Source organism: Netta rufina (assembly GCF_964035555.1).
Source record: "Netta rufina genome assembly, chromosome: 1".
Lineage (NCBI taxonomy): Eukaryota > Metazoa > Chordata > Aves > Anseriformes > Anatidae > Netta > Netta rufina.
Window position 1 is genome coordinate 175,375,202 of NC_140123.1, and position 20,173 is coordinate 175,395,374.

Here is a 20,173-nt window from a genome sequence, read left to right on the forward strand (position 1 = left end):
CAAGACCAACCTCACTGCAGCCCAGGAGGTTAGCGGAGTAACGGCTCATTCTCCAAAACAGAATAATCTGTCAGATAAGCCCTACTCATGTCAAACGCATACTGTTGGGATGGGCTTCATAAAATATGTCTGCAGCTCCAGTGGTTTTATGTCAGAGTGGGAGATGTCCTAGAGCTAGCCTGGCATATCATAGCAATTTTCTGGAAGAAACAGAAGAGCCAGGGAATATCAGGGGCAGGGCTGAATCTCCAAGGCCTGCTCTGTAAACTGGAAAGTTTGCTTAATACATCTTCTCTGGCCTCTGTGCCACATACAGTGAGATACCCAAAGCTCCTGGAAAAGTATCAGAGCAAGCTTGACTGCATAGCCTAATGGTTGGAAACATCATATCCATATTTTGCATTTTTCTTTCTTTAAAGCTTATATTAAGCATGGTAAGCATAATGCGTACATGAAAATAGCAATATCCTTAGTAGGAACAGAAGGCTGATTGTGAGACTGGCTGGCATGGGAGACTGAGCTCAGATATTCATCAGTGACTATTTGAATGAAAGAACAATGTGTGATGGGGATCTGATCAATAATGCTAGGTACAATAGAAATGGCATAGAAATTTCAGATACATACAGTAGATATGTCAGAATATAGAGGCTTATTCATATAGTTGTAGAGTCCATCTGGGGCTCCTCCACAGATTCTTCGGATTTTCTTATTACTCTGAGATTTTTAGTGAAGTAATGAAACATACTTCTCTTTACAGTGTTCTGTTTCCTGTGGAAAAGGTTTGAAGTATCGTGATGTGCATTGCTTTAACAGCTTCCAAGCTAAAATAGAGGAAGGAAACTGCAGACATTTAAAAAAACCACGGACATACAAAATCTGTAGAGCTGGAAGATGTCCTGCTTGGAAAGCGAGCAGATGGAAAGAGGTATGTGAAGTCTGCTATAATTATGTTCTTCTCTTCTATAAAAGTACAAGGCAATATCATATTCATAACACAGTCCTTCAATAAAAATAAGTGTCTGCAAATTTTTACATGCAAATCACAATTAAATTTGAATATCTGTAAGAAGTTCATTGCTTTTTTTTTTTTTAATATTTTACAAGAAATATTTCTGAAAATTTAAAGTATTTGGTAATCTGAACCTTGTACAGAATAGTTACTTGCAACTTTCCATGACTTGAAAATTCAAAATATCAGTAAAATTTAGAAGTTTACTTCTCACCTACACTGACAAATTCAGTAGTACTTCTGCTGTTGCTGTCATAGTCTGAATATTGAAGTAAAGCCAGGTCTGTGGGGGAAGGAGAAGAAAAATGGCTTGTGGACACAAATACATGGTCTCTCCACCCCACATTGAGGTTGTAAAATATCTCTCACCTTGTTAGAATCATAAAATCATTTAGGTTAGAAAGACCTCTAAGATCATAAAGTCCAACCTAGTTAACCTAGCACTGCCAATACTATCACTAAACCATGTTCCTAAGGATATCTTCTGAATGCCTCCAGTGATGGTTACTCAACCACTTCCCTGGGCAGCCTGTTCCAATGCTGCACAACCCTTTCAGTGAAGAAATTTTTCCTAATATAAACCTCTCTTGGTGCAACTTGCTGTCATTTCCTCTTGTCCTATCACATTTTGTTATGAAGAAGAGACCAACCCCTCTCCTGCTACAAACTTCCTTTGAGGTAGTTGTAGAGAGCACTAAGGCCTCTCCTGAGCCTCCTCTTCTCCAGACTAAACAACTTCAGTGCCCTCAGCCACTCCTCACAGGACTTGTGCTCCAGGCCCTCCACCAGCTTCATAGCCCTTCTCTGGACACACTCCAGGGCCTCGATGTCCTTCTTGTAGTGAGGGACCCAAAACTGAACACAGTACTCGAGGTGTGGCCTCACCAGAGCTGAGTACAGGGGGAAAATCACCTCCCAGCTCCTTCTGGCCACGTTATTTCTGACACAAGCCAGGATGCCATTGGCCTTTGGCCACCTGAGCACGCTGCTGGTTCATATTCAGCCGGCTACTGACCAGCACCCCAGGTTCTTTTCCACCAGGCAGCTGTTGCAAAATTGTGTTCAGCTCAGCACATTGCAGTATTTTGCATTTCACTCGATATTTCTATACCTTCTCATATAGGAAAACACTCATTTCCATTTAGAAGTCTGCTCTAAAGCTGATCGCAGCTGATGCCTTGTTTTCTGTTAAATGCAAAAATACTTCTTTTATTTGAGAAATAGAAACCAGATCTTATTTTCAAGCAAATGGCATAACCATTAACCTACATGGTCATTCTCTTGCTACACAGATCTATGAAGAATTGCATGGAGAGTGAAATAGCTCTCTTCCATTTTATTTTCCTTTTCACCTGAGGTCAATGGGTACTATGCTGGTTTAACTCAAACAGTATGAAAGAAGAAGAAAATGTTCCAAACAGGTTTTGGTTTTGTCATTCATTTGTAGACTTTTGTTTTACCCTCCTGTATTAATCCATCAGTGTAACATTTCTGAATCACAATAGAAATTCCTATTATGGAAAAAAATGATCAGTCTCAGATGATTGCTACTAGCAGGCCCAGGACACCCTAGAGAGGGAGAGTTTATCTGTCAAAAGAAATGGGTGCAGTAAGGGCCTGGCTGCTGCCTAAAACAGGGGCTAGAGGTAGAGATTGTACAAGAGTCAGGAATGTCGATTCACATGTCCTGATAAGACCGATGCATGTAAGTTCACACATCAGACAAACTGGTAGGCTATTACACTCAGATTGAAAAACAAGATTAAAAAACAACTTACTTTGTAAAGAGAATGTGAGTTACTACCCCAAGCATTAAAGACCATACCTGAGTGATAAGGAGTGTTGAAGGATACACAAAGGTACAGAAACAGATGCTCTCTAGTGTTATCTATCTTTAACCATTTGGTAATTCTGTGATTTCATTAAAAGACCCAGACTCAACCTTTTAGAGGGAAACACGGAAACTTTGGATATTACAGAAGGGGGTGATGCAAGCTCCGTTCCAAAATGGTGGTGATAAAATGCAGGCTGCCATTTATTACCAGTCTCCACAATTTTGCCACATCTGATAGAGCAATATCTGCTTTATGATTAGGTTGAGTCTTTAGGTATGTTTTGGGATCTAATTGTGCTTCTGACTGGGGTAAAAGAGAACGTCTATTGCAGCAAAGTCTTTGTATTAAGTATTGCTTAGTAAACTACCATTGCAGTTAACTCCTTTTGGCCAGAGATAAGGAGAAGAGACATATGGTAGACAGGTTTTGAACTATTTTAAGCTCATCATAATTTAAAATCCTTAGTACTACCTGCAAAAGAGAGACAATAGCCTCAAAATGCTGCATCATTTGCAAGATTTTTCTAGAATGAAATACTGAGGTTCTTTTTCTTTCAGTTTAATATTTGCATTTTACAATAACAGGCAAGACTGACATTCTTCAATTGAATAATGAAATAAGGTGAACTCAGTACTTTGAACTGTTTGATCCTGCAAACCCTTAAACTTCTGTTTTGCATATGCATATGCTGATTGTTCCTACTGTGAATTAAGATAAGCAGACAGATCAATCCAGGCATATTGGATGCATTTTTTTCTGTATATCTTAGAGGCTTTGATTTTAATTGTAACATACATTTTCATCGTAAATTTATTCAGATAATATGGTGGGGTCTGCAGATTGTATTTTAAATAATATTCTAATAACACTCGCTAATGGAAACTGTGACACTTTCTGTTGACTGTCTCATTTCACACTGACATAACTAATTTTGATTCATTTCAGTGTTCTGTGTCTTGCGGAGTGGGGATTCAGCAAAGGGACATCTACTGTCAGCTGAAGGGCTTGGGTCAAGTGAATGAAGCTGTGTGTAATCACGCTGCACGACCCACTAGCCAGAGGCGCTGTTGGCTGCCTGCCTGTATGCAGTACCGCTGGTTGGCAGATGAATGGGAAGATGTAAGTAAGGCTTTCAACTTGTATGAAGTAACTATGAGTGATGTAATGAGTTTTCCTACTTTTTTCAGCTTTGGATATGTTTCTAGTAGCCTTTATGTTGCAGAATAACAAGTGAACATGCTGGATATTTTGAAGGTCAAATTTGCAAAACTGCTGTGGTAGGTCCCCAATGATACGATTGAGTCATTTTATTACAAAGGTCTTTATGTATTGCAAAAAAGTTTTAATAAAACTTAATGATGAAATATGCAAAAAACACTTTTTAGGAAGAGAAATATAGATGAAACATCAGCTGGAAGTAAAAACCTCAGCAGTAAAATCTTTGGGATTTTTTTTTTGTTTGTTTTTTCAAGAACTTCTAAATGGCAGACTAACCAGAAAAGAAGCAACAAAAGCAAACATACACTCAAGAAAATCTAACGGTACTTTCAGGAAAGAACTTTTTTTTTTTTTTAACATGATTACTATTTTCTACATGCAAAAATATGCGTTGTATCCATGTATGCACACACATGCACATATAGGTTGAGGGAGAGAGAAAACAAAATCCTGGATAATACCTGAAATGGTGTACAGGAGAGCCCGTCTCTTACTGTAACATTAAATAAAAACTCAATTTGTACAGTTGCAGCATCTTTATTCTGCCATGTTACATTTTTTAGGGCAACCCTTCTGAAACTTTGAATATGAAGACTCAAAAGTGTCAGAGACCTAATGATGTAGAACAGGCTACTGCTGGTATATAAATTATTTGTTGGTGTTTTGCAAAAACCTGGATAATATTAATGCAATTCTGGCATATAATCATCTGTTAAGCCACACTGAGAAAGGTGACAATATAGGTTTCTTCCAAGTGTTCGCTTCTAATGTGAACTTGTTAAAATCAGGAATTAGAGCAGAAATGGCTCGGAACGTTCTTTTATCAGAAATGTACATTTTCAGAAAGTGAGGGTGAGTTTTCCTTTCCTATCAAACACTTGTATATTCTAGCTGGGTATTAAGAGCTCTTCACTACAAATGCATTGTGTTTCACAACATCATCTGTCTACTTCCTAAATTTTTCCACATTTTTACTGCTGTTTGCTTGAAATTCCCATGTTCAATTCTTTTTCCCCCCAAGATTCATACATAACCCTGAGCACTGACAGTAACTCTTCAGGTATTTATCTGTATCCCCCTCCTGGTGCAGTATGTACTCAAACTCAGAATATTTTCCCCAGCTGTCTGTGCTCTGAGTGCTCGTGTGTCATTTTCTTGCCTCACCAGTCACAGCATATGAGAAAAATTTCCAGATCTAGCGTTTGTACAGCTTACAGCTGGGATGCTGGCTATTAGAAGCAGCCAGCTTTTTCATACCGCATATGCATTTTCATACTAAAAAGAAGAATCTCTACTGGAACAATATATAAGGCATACTGAAAAGTAGTCTTCTGCCTGTCCTCATTACCTAATGATTGGGTTATTCCTCATGTGCCTAATATTCTGACCTACTTCACGCCATTAAAAGGTGAGATGTCTCTGTGAGCTACAACAGCCAACTGTATCCACACTGCACCCCTGATACAAGTCCACACATCTTCACTCTCTGAGTGATGGGATTTCTTAAAGGCTTAATGCACATATGGCTTCCACTGCTGAGCCCCATTCTCTTGTAGATCTTCTGAACAGGCAGGTAAGCTCTCTCTCTGGTTTACACCCATTATTCTCTCTGATTTCCCACCATCCTGCTTGTGGCCTCACCTTTTCAAGAAAGTTGGCAAGCACTCAGATGGCAAGACTAGGACATTATAAGCACTTAATTCCCTAATCATGAGTCAATACTTGAATTTCTTCTTCAGGTGTTAAAACCTTACTCCTACCTAATGCAAGTGATTTTTTGTCTTTTTTTTTTTTTTTTCCCTCCAAAAAAGCCTGCTACAAAGAGTGATGAGAAGCTGATCTCAGATGGAATAAGGCTGTTGTTTTTCCACATCAGTAACATGATATCACTGATTGTTTTGCCTATTAATTTCTTGCTCACATGAAGAGAATAGAAGGCTAAAGCTTTTCATCTGAATGATTGTTTACCTGGGTCTCAGCTTGTTTAGAACTTTCTGGTCAAGAGTGGTTTGTAAGCCCAGGTGTATATTTTGCAGCTTCTTTCAACAGTGTATTTATGTCAGTGAAATTTCTAAAGCAGTTGCTTGGGGCTCAGTGCTTGCTCATGAAGTTTGCAGGTGACACCAACTTGTGGAGATGGGTTAATATGCTGGAGGGCAGGGCTGCCATCCAGGGGGTCCAGACACACTGGAGGATGTGGTGGTTTTACTCAGGTGGGCAGCCGAGCTCCACCACAACCGCTCTCTCACTCCCCCTCTCCTCAAAGAGGAAGGGGGAGAAAATACAACACAGAGAACTCGAGGTTTGAGATAAGAAAGGTTTAATTAAAGGGAAAGGGAATGGGAGGAAAGAACAGAGACAAAAGAAGCAATCAGTCCGCACGGAAGCACAGAGAGAGAGAAAATTATTCTCTACTTCCCATCAGCGAGCGGTGTTCGGCCACGTCCTGGGAAGCAGGGCCTCAAACGCGTAGTGGTTGTTCAGGAGGAACAGCCCCCTCCCCCACGAGAGCCCCCCCTTTTATTGCTGAGTGTGACATCAGGTGTTATGGAATATCCCTTTGGTTGGTTTAGGTCAGCTGCCCCAGCAATGTCCCCTCCCCATCACTTGCCCACCCCCAGCCTGCTGGCTCTTGGGGGCTTGGAAGGAGTCCTGATGCTGTGCCAGCACTATGCAGCAATAGACACAACACTGGAGTGGTATCAGTGCTGTTCCAGCTACGAGTGCAGAGTACAGCACTGTGTGGGCTGCTGCAGGGAAAAGGTGACTCCAGCTCAGACAGACCCAACACAGAGGAATGGGCCAATGGCAACTTTCTGCATTTCAACAAGACAAAAGCAAAGTACTGCCCTGGGAACGAAGCAACCCTGCAGCAGCCCAGGCTGGGAGAAGCAGCCCTGAGGCCTGATGGCAGCTGAGCCTGGGCCAGCCATGTGCCTGGCAGCAGTGATGGCCTGAACCATACAAACAGAGACCTGACAGTACATCAAGTGAACTGATACCTTGTTCTCAGCACTTGTTAGACCATGCATAGCTTCTACATTTAGTTTTGGTTCCCCGGTGCAAGAAAGACATTGACAAATGGGAGGTTGGATGGGGGCCGAGCAACCTGCCCATGAGGAGAACCTGAGGGAATTGGGCTTGGTCAGCCTAGAGAAGAGGCGGCTTTGGGGAGACCTATCAGTGGCCTTCCAGTATCTACAAAGAAGTTGCCAAGAAGATGGAGCCAGGCTCTCCACACAGTGTTGCATGGTGGGACGGCACAACAGGAATAAAGGGAAGCTAGAGGTTCGAGCTGGCTATTAGGAAAAACTTTTCCCCCATGAAGACAATTTGGGCAGTAGAATGGACTGCCCAGGCAAGTTGTGCAGTCTCTTAAAAGTCTTCAAGGAAACTTGATAAAATTAGAGGTTTCCTCTCACAGAGCTGTTCTACCTTACATCTGTTTTCTGTACTTCAGGTTGGCACTTGGAGTAAATAACAATAAAATTTGAATGATACATTTGGCCTATACATCAGACCTTGATGAGTCTCCTAATTGACTGTGGTTGGGTCCAAATCCATATAAAGTTATGCTCAGAGTCAAAAGTACCAAGTAGACAGTGGTATTGATTAATGCATCCACTGAGACTGGAGTTTATGTATTTGAGCCTTCCTTTATCACAGCCAATTCAAACAGGTTAGTTTAAGCATCTGGAGCTGGGGACGTGCTGTTGACCTGTATTATTACATAGCCCGTACCTCTGTATTATGTAGCCTGTACCTCTTTTCTGGATTTAGGTGGCAGCAAGGTTCACAGTCCATGCTGGCAGAGCTGCTGCTGATGCTCAGTCTCACAAACCTGCCATGGAAGGACGTCTGAGGACATTTGGGGCAAAGGCACAGTCTCAGTAGAGACTGCTGCCCAGAACTGCCCCTGGTTTTACTAATAGACAGTTCTGTTTTCTTTTGTTTTATCAGTGTAATATCATGTTGTCCCTCCAGGGATAATTTATGTTTTGTTTTCAAGACCAAGTTATTCTTTCCATATTTCATTTAAATCCTATCTTGACTGTTTCCTTTTCATGCAGAAGAGCTTTTTCACTCAACCTATCATCTTAGCCTGACATTTTTATTTTCTGCTCCATCTCACCCAACAATTGCAGTGTCATGCCATTATGTACTGTTGTTTTTGCAGCTGATTGGAGGTATCTGAGCAATGAAAATAAAGGATTTTGATTCAGTGAGTAATTCAGTCCAATTCTGATAACACGTCAGAAAAGTTTTGGCTATCTGAATTTTAGTGATATGTGACAATTGACAAATAGCTTTATTCTGTAAATGACCAGTTTTGTTCCACATACCGTGATTGTTTTTCTCACACTCAGTGCTCGACATCATATAGAAGAGAGGAAATACACCGAAAGGTTAAGTGTGTGGATGAAAACCAGATCCAAGTGGATGAAAGCTTCTGTGATCCTGCCACAAAGCCTCCATCAACCAAAAACTGTAGGATAGCTCCCACTAAGTATATTGTGCTTACAGGAGACCTGTCACAGGTAAACTAACGATATTGCTCACATATTTTCATGTAATGTTACACTGAAGAGTATTTTACTGCTGTAAAATGTACTTTATGAGTGCAGAGGGAGAAAAAGCATGTTTTCATCTGAACGAGGGTGCCCCAACTTTCTCTACAGTGAACCTTACAATCAACCATTGTTTATTGTAGTAACTCTGTCTACTACCAAACTCTGATTAGTAAGGGCTATGGGATAACAAGTTATTAGAAAGAAATAGTGCTTGGTTTTAGAGAAGCTTTTGCTCTAATGAGGGATGCTAAATAATGCTAAAATGAGTAGTGGTGGGAACATGAACAGGAAAAGGCAGTGCTAGGGACTGTTTGCTAAGTGTTATGATTAAGGGAGAGTCACCATAAATAAAATAATACAGGGGTGAAACAGAGAGTGTTACCTTTGACATTTGAGACTGACTGTCGTCTGGTAGCCTGCCTGGGAGATATGAACACCTGCTGGAGGACAGCTGCCCTTACCACCAGACTCCTCTGCTAGCTCGAAAGGAAATGTCCTTACAAACTGATCTCACTGAAGCAAAGAGAAATTCCTTGATTTCAGTGAAATGTGGGATCAGTCTCTTGTTTCCTTTGCACTACCTACATGTATGTGCATGTACTGCAGCTGAGAGGGAACTGCTCTGGAACCTCCATGAGCTCTGAGAAGATCTCCTTGGGTGTGTAATTACTGTAGACCTTCACTTCTGCACATTGATTAACTGAGATGTCACACATAGGATTAGAGGCTTTTGCCCAAATGAGGGATGACTTACCTGTAGCTGCAATGCTGTGGGAAGGTTCACCTCTGCAGAAATAATGCTTGTGCTTGGGGATTTGATTTTAGTGTTCAGCCAGCTGTGGGGTGGATTACCGGCAGAGGATCACATACTGTGTTGGAATCCATTCTGTTCAAAACAAGCACGCCTACGGCCTTCGAACTGTGGCATATCGAGAATGCCCAGTAACACCCTCCCCATACATTTATACATGTGATATCAAAGGATGTTCACAAGGAGCTACCTGGAGAGTGGGGAAGTGGACCAAGGTGAGTACACATGTGCAAACTGATTTTTGATAGCTGCCTCAAACACAAATGCATGCCAAGATATTTGGCTGACAAACTTATGTTAATTATTTGCTACCTTCTAAACTAACTTTTGATTGCTATCCATGTCTAGTGCTCAGTTACTTGTGGAGTGGGAGTAAAGGAAAGAACAGTAGCATGTATGACTGAAAATGGCTTATCCAGTGACTTGTGCCTGCCACATTTAAAACCAGATACCAGAAAGATCTGCCATGCAGAAGAATGTAAGTGGAAGCTGTAATTTTAGGGTGAACTTAATGTTTTCCCAGTTTATTTATTTAAAAGCAATGATTATATTTGGAGAATAATTATGGAAAAGTCCTAGAACTAAACTCTGATCAGGAAATATTAATATGATTCAATCCTTCACTTTGAAGGTGAAATACTTTCTACCTGCAAAGATATCCAGGTTAAAAAAGGGATTAGAAAAGACGGTGAATACCTACTCAACATTAAAGGACGGATGATAAAGGTACTCTTAATATTTATGAGCACATATTTTTATTAAATAATACTTTTTTAATAAAGATTTTGCTAAAGGGTTGTATTTTCTCTGGCAGATTTATTGTTCAGGCATGCATTTAGAGAATCCCAGAGAATATTTGACGTTGGTAAAAGGTGAAGCAGACAATTTTTCTGAAGTATATGGATTCAGGTACAAATGTGGTTTTTTTTAATTTTATGAAGTGCATTTATATCTCCCAAAATAAAACAATAAAATAATAGTTACCTGATGAGAGTTAATAATATTTATCTGATAAGAACAGATTAATATATATATTTTTTTACTTTATTTTCTGTTTTGGATATCTAGGCGTATAAATACGTGCAGAAATGTGGATACTTCCAAGCTGGACTTGAGATAATTGCACTAAATGATTATAATTTTTTTTTTCTGTCTTGATTTTAGTAGAAAATGATTGAATCCACATTAGTATTTCAGCTGAGCCAAGGCTAATGGCTGAGCTTCTTGTTCAGTAACTGTTGGTTAATTTTCTATATGTGGCATAGTTCAATGCAATTATTTTTCACTGTGATGTTCTGTTATGGAAAAATGTCAAAAGGAAAACTAAATCCTTGCTGTTCTCTAGGTTACAGAATCCATATGAATGTCCTTTCAATGGAAGCAGAAGGCAAGACTGTGCCTGTCGAAATGATTACCTTGCAGCTGGCTTCACAATTTTTAGCAAAATAAGATTTGATGTAGACTCCATGCAAATTAGAAGTAAGCATTTTAGTAGTTTTAGCCGATGTGAGCCTTTGTTGATACTGTGCATGGTCGCGATTACCAAACTTTCATTTGAACACACTCATGGATCTAATGATGCAATTTTTGGGTGAAGAAAATTTGTTAGTTTGTCCCACGTGGTCAAGTGGCATGAATTTTACTGTTTCATATTTAAGTGATTATATAAATATTTTGTTCCCATTATTCCATTTCCTTTTAGCCACTGGCACATTCTTCTTGGGAAAGTCTTGCCATGCCATCATTAATCCCTCTCAGACAATGGTAGAAAGGACCAAAGGATGGGGGATCTTGCAGCACTTTGAAGCCCGTCTGAAGGTGGCAAGCTGAGCCACAGCCAGCTCACGTGGACCTATGTCAGTCTTCCTCCTATCCCCATCCTGTCTCAGAAAGCAAACTGGGCTTGTAGATTGGGTTGATGTGGCATAAACCAGAATGTCAAAAAAGAGAAAAAAAAGATTGTTGTTTCACACAGTTTTCACCTGATCTTCTAATGCAGCACTTCTAGTATTGAGTAATTTTCTGTTTTCTAGCCACAGATTTTCTTTTTGCTCAGACTATACTTGGGAGAGCAGTTCCGTTTGCTACAGCTGGAGATTGCTACAGTGCTGCCAGATGTCCTCAGGTATTTATGATTCCTTCTCCCCTTGAAATGTGCACAGAGGAGAAAAAAAAAGTCTGTGTGACTGGTTTAGAGCTGTAACTCTAAAACACCTAAAATCTGTTCTGTCTGGTCTTTGTACGACTTTATAAGTGTTTGTTGTTTTTTTTGTCTTACTGCTTTCTCTCCTGTTTCACCATCTCTTTTTTTTTTTTTCTGTTTCTACCGCAAATTGTTTACTCCATGATTTGCCTCTAGGCTCCCTGTAGCTGTATCAATTTTTGTACTGCTTTCATGTATTGCTCTCCCTCCCTCTTGAATACCTGGATGTGAGGTATCCTTTGTTTTCCCTTCTCAGTCTTCCTTCTTCTTTTATTTAACCCTGTGATTTTTTTCTTTTCTAATCTGTTTCTTTCCTGACTCTGCATAGCTTTGAAGGCTGCCAGAGAAATTGATCCTGTTTAGTACATGAATTCAAGTTATACATCTATTGGTGTGTCTACGTTATTGTTTTAGTTTGTATTGGCTGGTGTTTCTTAAGCGAATCTCTCTTGTCCCAGTTTACTGTTTGTAGTTTTGCAACATGGAGCAGTCTTGGGACACATGAACCTCCAGATGAAAATAAATCAAAGCTCCAGACTGACCCTAGTGAATGCCAACTGCTAATGTGTATTCAGTCTGTGGGACTCGATGAGAGTTAGCCCAGTGTAAAACCCTGATTTGTGTATTGCATACTGTACATTAGGTTCTCTGACCCAACTTTTTCACTTTACAGATTTGCTCATACTTCAGTGTAATTGATAACACAGACATAGCCCTAGTCTGACCTAGTCAACCTAGGCTGCCCCTGGAGTCCACTGGCAGAAATGGGATCCCCTAGAACACAGTACCTCTAACCTTACCCTATTAGACATTTTATGGTTGACCATCCTCTGGAAGCACATATTTCTTTACTCTGATTATAAAGAGAGTTACGACTCACTAGCTCAGACTTGCATGGATGTGAATCCCTGTTTTCTGTCTAATCTGGGTGCCTAAAATTGACAGGCTATATGCATGGATGCATTCAAGGGCTGGTAGGACCTACAGTTTAGGTACAAATTAGAGTACCTAATTTAAAAAGTACCTAATTTTAAAAGTACCTAAATGAGACAAACTAAGTCCCTAACATGGAAACAGTTGGAATGTTGGATGCCTTCAACCTGCAAACTCTTCAGGCTTAATGCAATACATGTCTATCTGCAACCTGTAATTTTTGTTGGAAGACACTTTGCTCATGTGTTTTTCACTGCTGCGTTTTCATCTGTGAGATGGGCATTGAAACTACTGCTCTGAGTCTGTATGTAGATAAAAAGCCTCAGTTACTTCACTCTGTCCTTGAAATCTGTTCCTGGTCTTGAGTTTACTGCATGACAGACAGCTGTTATGCTGTCATTGTAACTGCACATAGCACTTTTAATTTATTTTTACAAAATGATACCCCTGTAAAAGTAGTCACTTTGGGCCTGTTAATTGTGGAAAGCATTTCACACTATTTGAATGAATATCCCCCAGCTGCTTTATTCGTTAATAGAAATCTACAGAAACAATAAAATACAGAAGCTACAAAATGTAATGGAGATTTTATCTTTCCTTAAACTTTGGTCTTGTGTTTTAAGCAATTTTAACTAGGTCTGAATACAGAAATACAGGCCTTCAGTGAACTGGATGGGGGTTTCAGATTACAGCGTTGCCTAAAACAGCAGTTAGGCTCTTTGTGGAGCTAACATATATTTTAAGCATACTGCACTTCTGTGTGAATGCAATTCAATCATTTTCTGTACCCCAGTTTGTTTACCAAGCTTAGTTCTGTTAGTTCTGTGTTCAGGCTCTTCAAACAGATACTGCAGATCAGCTGTTTCACAGGTGCTACTTACTGCAGAGTAACTTGTTCATGCATCTCTGTGTCCCGAGAGTCAAAAATTAGGAAATATGTGATGTAACTAAGCCAGGTTAAGCATGCCTCTTTGAGTACTTTAGGTATAACTAAATATACCCTAAGTTATGTGTGTAGCTATGCCAAAGTAAAGTGTTTTAGTGTTTTGAATTCTGTTCAAAAGCTCTGTGTTTTACCTTTTGTTTTTGTTCTGTTAGGGACAGTTCAGCATTAATTTGTCTGGTACAGGACTGAGATTATCCAGTACAGTTAGGTGGATTGCTCAGGGCAACTATGCAACTGCTGACATACACAAATCTCACGTAAGTCAATGTTGTTTTCCTTTACCTACAATTATGGCTTGGAATATGTCTCAGGAGGCGCTGCTGATGACATTCTAGTGCAATGCTAGTTATGAATCAACTATAGTGCTCAAGGTCTCTGATCTGTCCAAATTTTATTTCAAGTGCAGTATGAGACCTAAGCCTGATAATTTCATTTTAACAATCTCATGGAATGTTTAATAACACCTCCCAGAATCTAATTCAAATCAACACTGCCTACCTAGCCTTCTCTTACTGGTTTTAAGGGCCTATTTCCATATTAATTAAGTTCATTAAAAAAATTGGAGATACCTACTATTGCCTCATAAAAAATACCATTTTATTGAAGATACCTACTACAGAAGATTCTTACAGATTGCTTACCTTCAACTTGATTCATATGGGAAACCAAAAGATCTGTTGAAAAAGAAGAGTAAAGATGCATAATTTAGGAAAACATTGGATAGTAAGCTGGGAAAGAAGGTATACAACACTAATGATAAAGGATCTCTGTGCCTGTTCCATTAATTTGATGCTCACTTGATTTAGTGTTTGTAGGTTTGATTTGTCAAAAGGTCTATTGTGTGCAAACATCAAGGATTTTTTTGTACAACTATGATTTCAGTTACTTCTCTTGATTGATTGCTTTCTCTGTCTCATTTCCAGGATGGTACTAAAATATATGGAAGATGTGGAGGATTTTGTGGGAAATGTATTCCTAACACAATTACTGGTCTTGAGCTTCAAATACAGTGAGAACTCTGGTGTGGTAAGAACATCAAAGTGCAACATCTGTCATTTAGGTGCAAATTGTAGGTGCTGTGTATATATGTATTTTTTTAATTTTCATCTCTGTAATACTCATTACTGTAATGCTCACTGCTAAGAATTCCGTTCTGTTTTCTTCAGTGTTTATTTGGGGAGGTGCTACCTGTCTGTGAGCTAAGAAGTATGTAAATCACAATCATAAACCTTCAGGTTTTCATGGAGAGGCATTCATTCAATGTATAGTAGGTATATCAACTAGTAAATTGCACTGAGATTGCTAACATGGGTAACACCTTGAACTGTGCCATAATTGCAATACATTACCTACAACTTATTGGTGCAATTCTGTATGCAGTATTCAGTAAAATACATACTGTACTGATTTTCTTGATCAGCTACACTAAAATGTGGAAAAGAAATAAAAGTCATTCCTATATAGAGAAAAGAGGTAATAATTTCAGATCTTTCAACTTTGTGAAACCTGTTAGGAATTTCTGTCAATTTTTTAATTTACAGCAGAAAACTATATAACCAGTGTATTTTCCCCTGAGATCAATAGATCTGTGTTTCTCTGTCAGTAAAAGCATTTTTCCCCATACCTGTCATTATATCTGTTGTGGTGCTCAAATACTAGCAGCAATGCTGAAAGTGTGGTTTAACCTCTATAGTCTCTATAGCACATGTTAAACATCTAGGCTTAGTTTTTTGTGGTTACAGAAAGAGATAAATAAGGAGAAAAATTTCTTGGAAATCTGATTTTAAACCCTGCCTCTCAGCAAAGAATACTGTAAAAGGAGCATGTTTTGTTTACATACCACTTGTATGTGATTGTATGAATATGCATTTACTTAAACCCTTTCCATATACCCCTTATTCCATTAGCATATTTGTAATGGCTGTAGCATGCCTCCCTTTTATATTCCAACTCAATACAGTTTTCAGTAACCTTAGGAAAACTCTGGGGCAGAGGCAGCGTGGCTGGTGTCCACCTTTGACTCCATTTGATATTTTTGAAAGGCTATAAGTAAAGCTCTAACATCTGCTAGTTAAAATTATGTCTTCCAAAAAAGTAAGTATATGAAAGAGTTATACAGTTTTAAAAATTATCTAGATGGTTGATTTGTTGTTTTGGATTGCCTTACAGTCCAGAACCATGGAAGTATATGCTTATAAAGATAATGCGTTTCAGGGCCAACACTCAGGTATTCTGAATAAAATTTACTACCTGCATAATAACATGTATGATGTACTGGATAACTAGACATTTATTTTTCTTTCTGACAATGTGCATTCTGTAAACCAAATATCTGTTTTGCATGCCAGTAAAATTGTTAGATCAAATGGCAGCTATATCATATTTCTACCCACAAGGAGTTAGCCATGAATTAGCAATATGTATTAATTAAAACCAAGACTGTACCACATAAGTCTAAGCAGCTACTTTTAGATAACACATGTAGGTAATTATTTTGTGATCTCTGCATCAGAAATGTATTTTTGCACTATGTGCCTTATATTAGTTGTAAACATTAATAAGAATATAAAACATTATTTTCCTAGAAATGTTTACATTTATAATTAAAATCTTGTAATTTATAAAGTATTTATATAATAAATATGCTTGTGTGAATGGTACTTGAGTCCTTTTGCTTTTTTTTAATCAAATAGCACAGAACATTGCAAAAATGTGTCAACTTGTTTATGGACAGAATAACTATGATATTAATACTGCCTCACCATTATAGATAAAGACTTATACTGGAATAACTGTCACATAGGCAAGTTGTAGTCATACAAACATTTTCCATGGAAGCAAATACAACTTTGGAGATACAAACCACATCTGCAGGCTCTTTTCAGCCCCTACCCTTGTGTTCACCTATACATTTCTTGTGGGGTTGCCCCATAGATCATTCACTGAAATGAATCCACTGGTCAGTTCTTCTAATTATTTAATAGCATGGTCCCTCAACAGCTGCTTTGGCAGAAGGTGAACTGAAATCTGCCTCCATCTACAGGAGGATCATTCTCTTTTCAGCCCTGAAACACACTGGTCACAGGCTGGGAAATGCTCAGCTCTTCTGCTGCAGAATCAGTCTGCAAATCCACTACCAGATCAAGTGACTTTAATCTGATACTCAATGTAGCATATTCTTAGGTAATAGTGGTGATTTTTGAATAAAAATGTTTCTATAATTAAAGTATACCCTGTGACCACGTTAAATTTTTGCATGAAACAGCATTGCATCATATTATTTTTTTCATCCTTTCTTTCCTTTTTTTTTGTTTTGGGATTTCAGCCCTACTCTAGGGAGACAATACTTGTGTGTTCTGGCACTATATTATTTTCATGTTATGATTCTGATTTTATTGAAAAACAGGGCTTAATCAATCCATTTAAACTTCCGATAAATTTAATCTTGTGGGCAATTTGAGGAAAACATGAGCCTGATGAATTTGGAAACTTGGTGATGCTGACAAGTTAAAAGGTTTAATAAAAGGAGAATCATGTGCTGTACTTACTGGGCTTCTGTTTCTTTTAACTGATGTGCCCAGAAACCTGCATCACAGCCCAGCTGGGTGCCAGCACAGCCGGGTGCTTGGTGAGAGGCTGAAGGCTCTACCAGGTGGGTCTGTGCCTGCCGAGCTGGCACCACTGGTCACAGGCAAGTGGTTCTCCAGCCTTGGCTGATGTCTGGGAAACATTGAACTGTCCCATCACTCATCCATACAGAAAAAAAAATAAACTAATTGAGGAAAGATAATAGTTAAAGAGGACTGTAATGATAATTTTCCCCTGGATGTCTTCTAGACCACGTTCAATCCCATCAGCTACTAGGTGACACAACTTGTTTGTGTATGCACACACACACACATCGAGTACTTGTCTGAATGTTGAAGAGGGACTATACGTAAAGAAAACAACTCCTGTAGCCTTGAATGTGGATAGCATAACTTCTCAGATTTGTTTACTATCTGAAATAAAAATTACGCATAACTAGGAGGGGTTTTATGTCTTAACAGTTTCATTGTGGTAACACATGAGATCCTTGAGAAATTCCGAATCTGAATAAAATACTACAAGTAGATTCCTGAAACTTGATGACTTGTTGTTCTGTGGCTGTCAAAACCGCATGTGAATGAGAAGTGAAAAAGAGATACGTTATAATACTTTAACCTCACATTAAAAATTAGAGAACAGAAAAATAACACACAAAAACAGTCTTAAAGCATGATAATTGAATTTTAATAGGAAATAAATATTAAAATGAGGAGTATATATATACATTACAGTTGAGATTCCATGCTCACATAAATCCATGCTGAACCTATGTATTTATTTATAAATTAAAACAATTCCGAGTTGTACTCTAAAGAACCCCACCAGAACCTTTTCCAAAAATTAACTTTCATACCATATACTTCCCTGTTTCATTTGTAGATGTGGTACTTGAACAATGAAATGTCACAGGCTAGCCTTAAATGCCTTTATATTTGCTCAGGTGTTGAACAATTCTGCAGTATTTTGCTCACTTAACACAGGTAAGAGCAGCCTGGCAGAACTGGTAGGAGATAACATCCTCAAAGCTAGAGAGTGGCAGCCCAGGGGAAGAATTTGCATCCTATGGACCAGCTCCTCGTCTTGTTCTTGTAAGGCCTGCTCTGTTCTTCTGGTCATCATCTCCTGAGCCTTTACATCTTTTCAGGATGGCCTTGTTGTGGTTATGCATTAACAAAAACTTTGAGGGGGGTCTCATGAGCCCCCTGTCTCTCTCTGGTGTGCTTTGGAAATATGCTGAATAACTTGTAGAAGAACAGTATTGCTTTTAAAGTTCATTCCTGCTTCACACTACTGGCTTAGAGCAGTAACTAGGATAAGAGCAAAGGAAAATTATCTTCTGCATTATATTCAAACAGAAGAACAAGATATCTGACTTGGAGCTGAATCCGACATTTACCGTCATCCACAGAAGGTGGGTTTCTTTTGCACAATTAAGTTTATTTTGCAATACCACAGCTTGAGAGGCTTTTCTGGGCTATGTTTATCCTGGCCTTAGAGAAGTAATCTGTGCTCTGTTTCTGATAAATTTCTTCTTGTGTTCAGTTATGACAGATATTCCTTTGAATTGGCTGTGTAAAAATACTGTAGCAGCAGAGCAGAGCAAAGATCTAACTGTATTTATGTCTATATTCTGTCTTTAAACATGAACAGCTGTGCATACATTCATCTGTCTCATGTCTGACTCTGTGCTGCCATCCAGAACCTTTTCCTTTTTAATAAACAAATGTTTCCTTCTTTAATCTGTGTGTGTGTTTTTTTTCTCCGTTCCTGCAACAAAATTTTCTTGTCTGCATATGTTTTTCAAATCTTATTTGTATAATTAAACAAAGCATGCAACACAGAGAGCCCACTCGGCAAATGGTCGCTCTCTACTCTCTCTCAGAGCAGCTGAAATAAAATACACTATTTCTGTCTTGCACACCATTACTATTTTGTTTTGGAAAGCAAAATCCTGCATTTATGAATACTGAAAGACTCTTTTTGAAATCCCTGTATGGTCTTATTTTACAGTCTGATTTACAGAAGGAAGGAACATTCAGGGAGAGCTCATGAATTTTCCATATGCAAAAGGCTGGGGTGATTCATAGCAGCAACAGATATTCGTGCCTGGTGGGATTTAATCTTTTTTTGCACTTTGGTTGTCTCTGGTGGTTGTTCATTGATCATGATAATGATGTTCCTGGTCAGTTCATCACTCTCTGTGAGTTTTTTGATGTTCCTCTGGAAGCTGGAATAATTAAAACTGTGGTTGCACGGACCATATTTACATTTGTGCTAGTAAATACAGGGGGCAGCATTTTTATTTTTTTTTAATGCTTTGTATTTAAAATGTCCTGCAGAAAAGGCTTATTGTAAAAATATTTATTTAACACCTCTGTAAAGAAAACAGCAGCTCTGCTACTATTTGCGTTCCTTGAAGGTTTGCAGCTCAAACAAGGCCAAGACAGCAGCCACCAGTAGCCCCTTTCATCAGGGTTTACAAGGTATTTAGCTAAGAATTCTTTTGCCCTTCCATTATTGCTTTCTGTCTCGAGTTTATTACTACTCTTGCCTGAAAAGAAACATCATCTTCAGCTCCTCAAACAAATCCCTGCTAGCAAATTCTGAGCAAAAGGAAAAAGAGGAGTCAATTTGTAGTTGTTACCTCAAAGGGAAAACACACAAGCTGTGGGTTTTTGTTTGTTTGTTTGTTTTCTTTTTTCAGCTAACATAAAAACAGTAAACAGTACCAGAAAAAAAAAAAAAAAAAAAAAAAAAAGATTTTTTTTACTTCTAGAGCCACATCTTCCAGGATTAAAGATTCATTGCAATTCCTTCTTACATGGTTGGGTGTATTTTTGGTACTCTTCAGCCAAATATTTACTCGGAGGGATTATTCTAAGATGGATCTATGGGGGAGAATGCAGATAGGCAGGCTTAAAAGAGGGAGATTGTCTTTGGGTTTGAAGTGCACTCTTCTGCAGTGTGTTTGCCTGGCCAGCTGTCGACAGCATTGCCTCATAAGAAATTCAACATTCAGAATATTTTCGATGAAGCAGAGGAAGTGAACTCTGGAG

General features: G+C 38.8%; 1 protein-coding gene across 5 annotated transcripts in view; it reads left to right on the forward strand.

Moving 5' to 3' along the window:
- Positions 1-16,189, forward strand: part of ADAMTS20 (ADAM metallopeptidase with thrombospondin type 1 motif 20) — a 96,520-nt gene extending 80,331 nt beyond the window's left edge. For 4 of the 5 annotated variants that reach the window (XM_084300216.1, XM_084300217.1, XM_084300218.1 and 1 more), the window contains 11 exons: positions 761-928; positions 3,793-3,966; positions 8,433-8,603; positions 9,462-9,662; positions 9,796-9,925; positions 10,079-10,173; positions 10,262-10,356; positions 10,793-10,926; positions 11,481-11,572; positions 13,682-13,786; positions 14,453-16,189. In XM_084300216.1, the coding sequence (XP_084156342.1) occupies positions 761-928; positions 3,793-3,966; positions 8,433-8,603; positions 9,462-9,662; positions 9,796-9,925; positions 10,079-10,173; positions 10,262-10,356; positions 10,793-10,926; positions 11,481-11,572; positions 13,682-13,786; positions 14,453-14,542 (1,455 nt within the window). In that variant the 3' untranslated portion in view covers positions 14,543-16,189. The remainder of the gene's footprint in view (positions 1-760; positions 929-3,792; positions 3,967-8,432; positions 8,604-9,461; positions 9,663-9,795; positions 9,926-10,078; positions 10,174-10,261; positions 10,357-10,792; positions 10,927-11,480; positions 11,573-13,681; positions 13,787-14,452) is intronic. The other variant, XR_014619066.1, reaches the window with a different exon arrangement.
- The last annotated feature ends 3,984 nt before the right edge of the window (positions 16,190-20,173 follow it).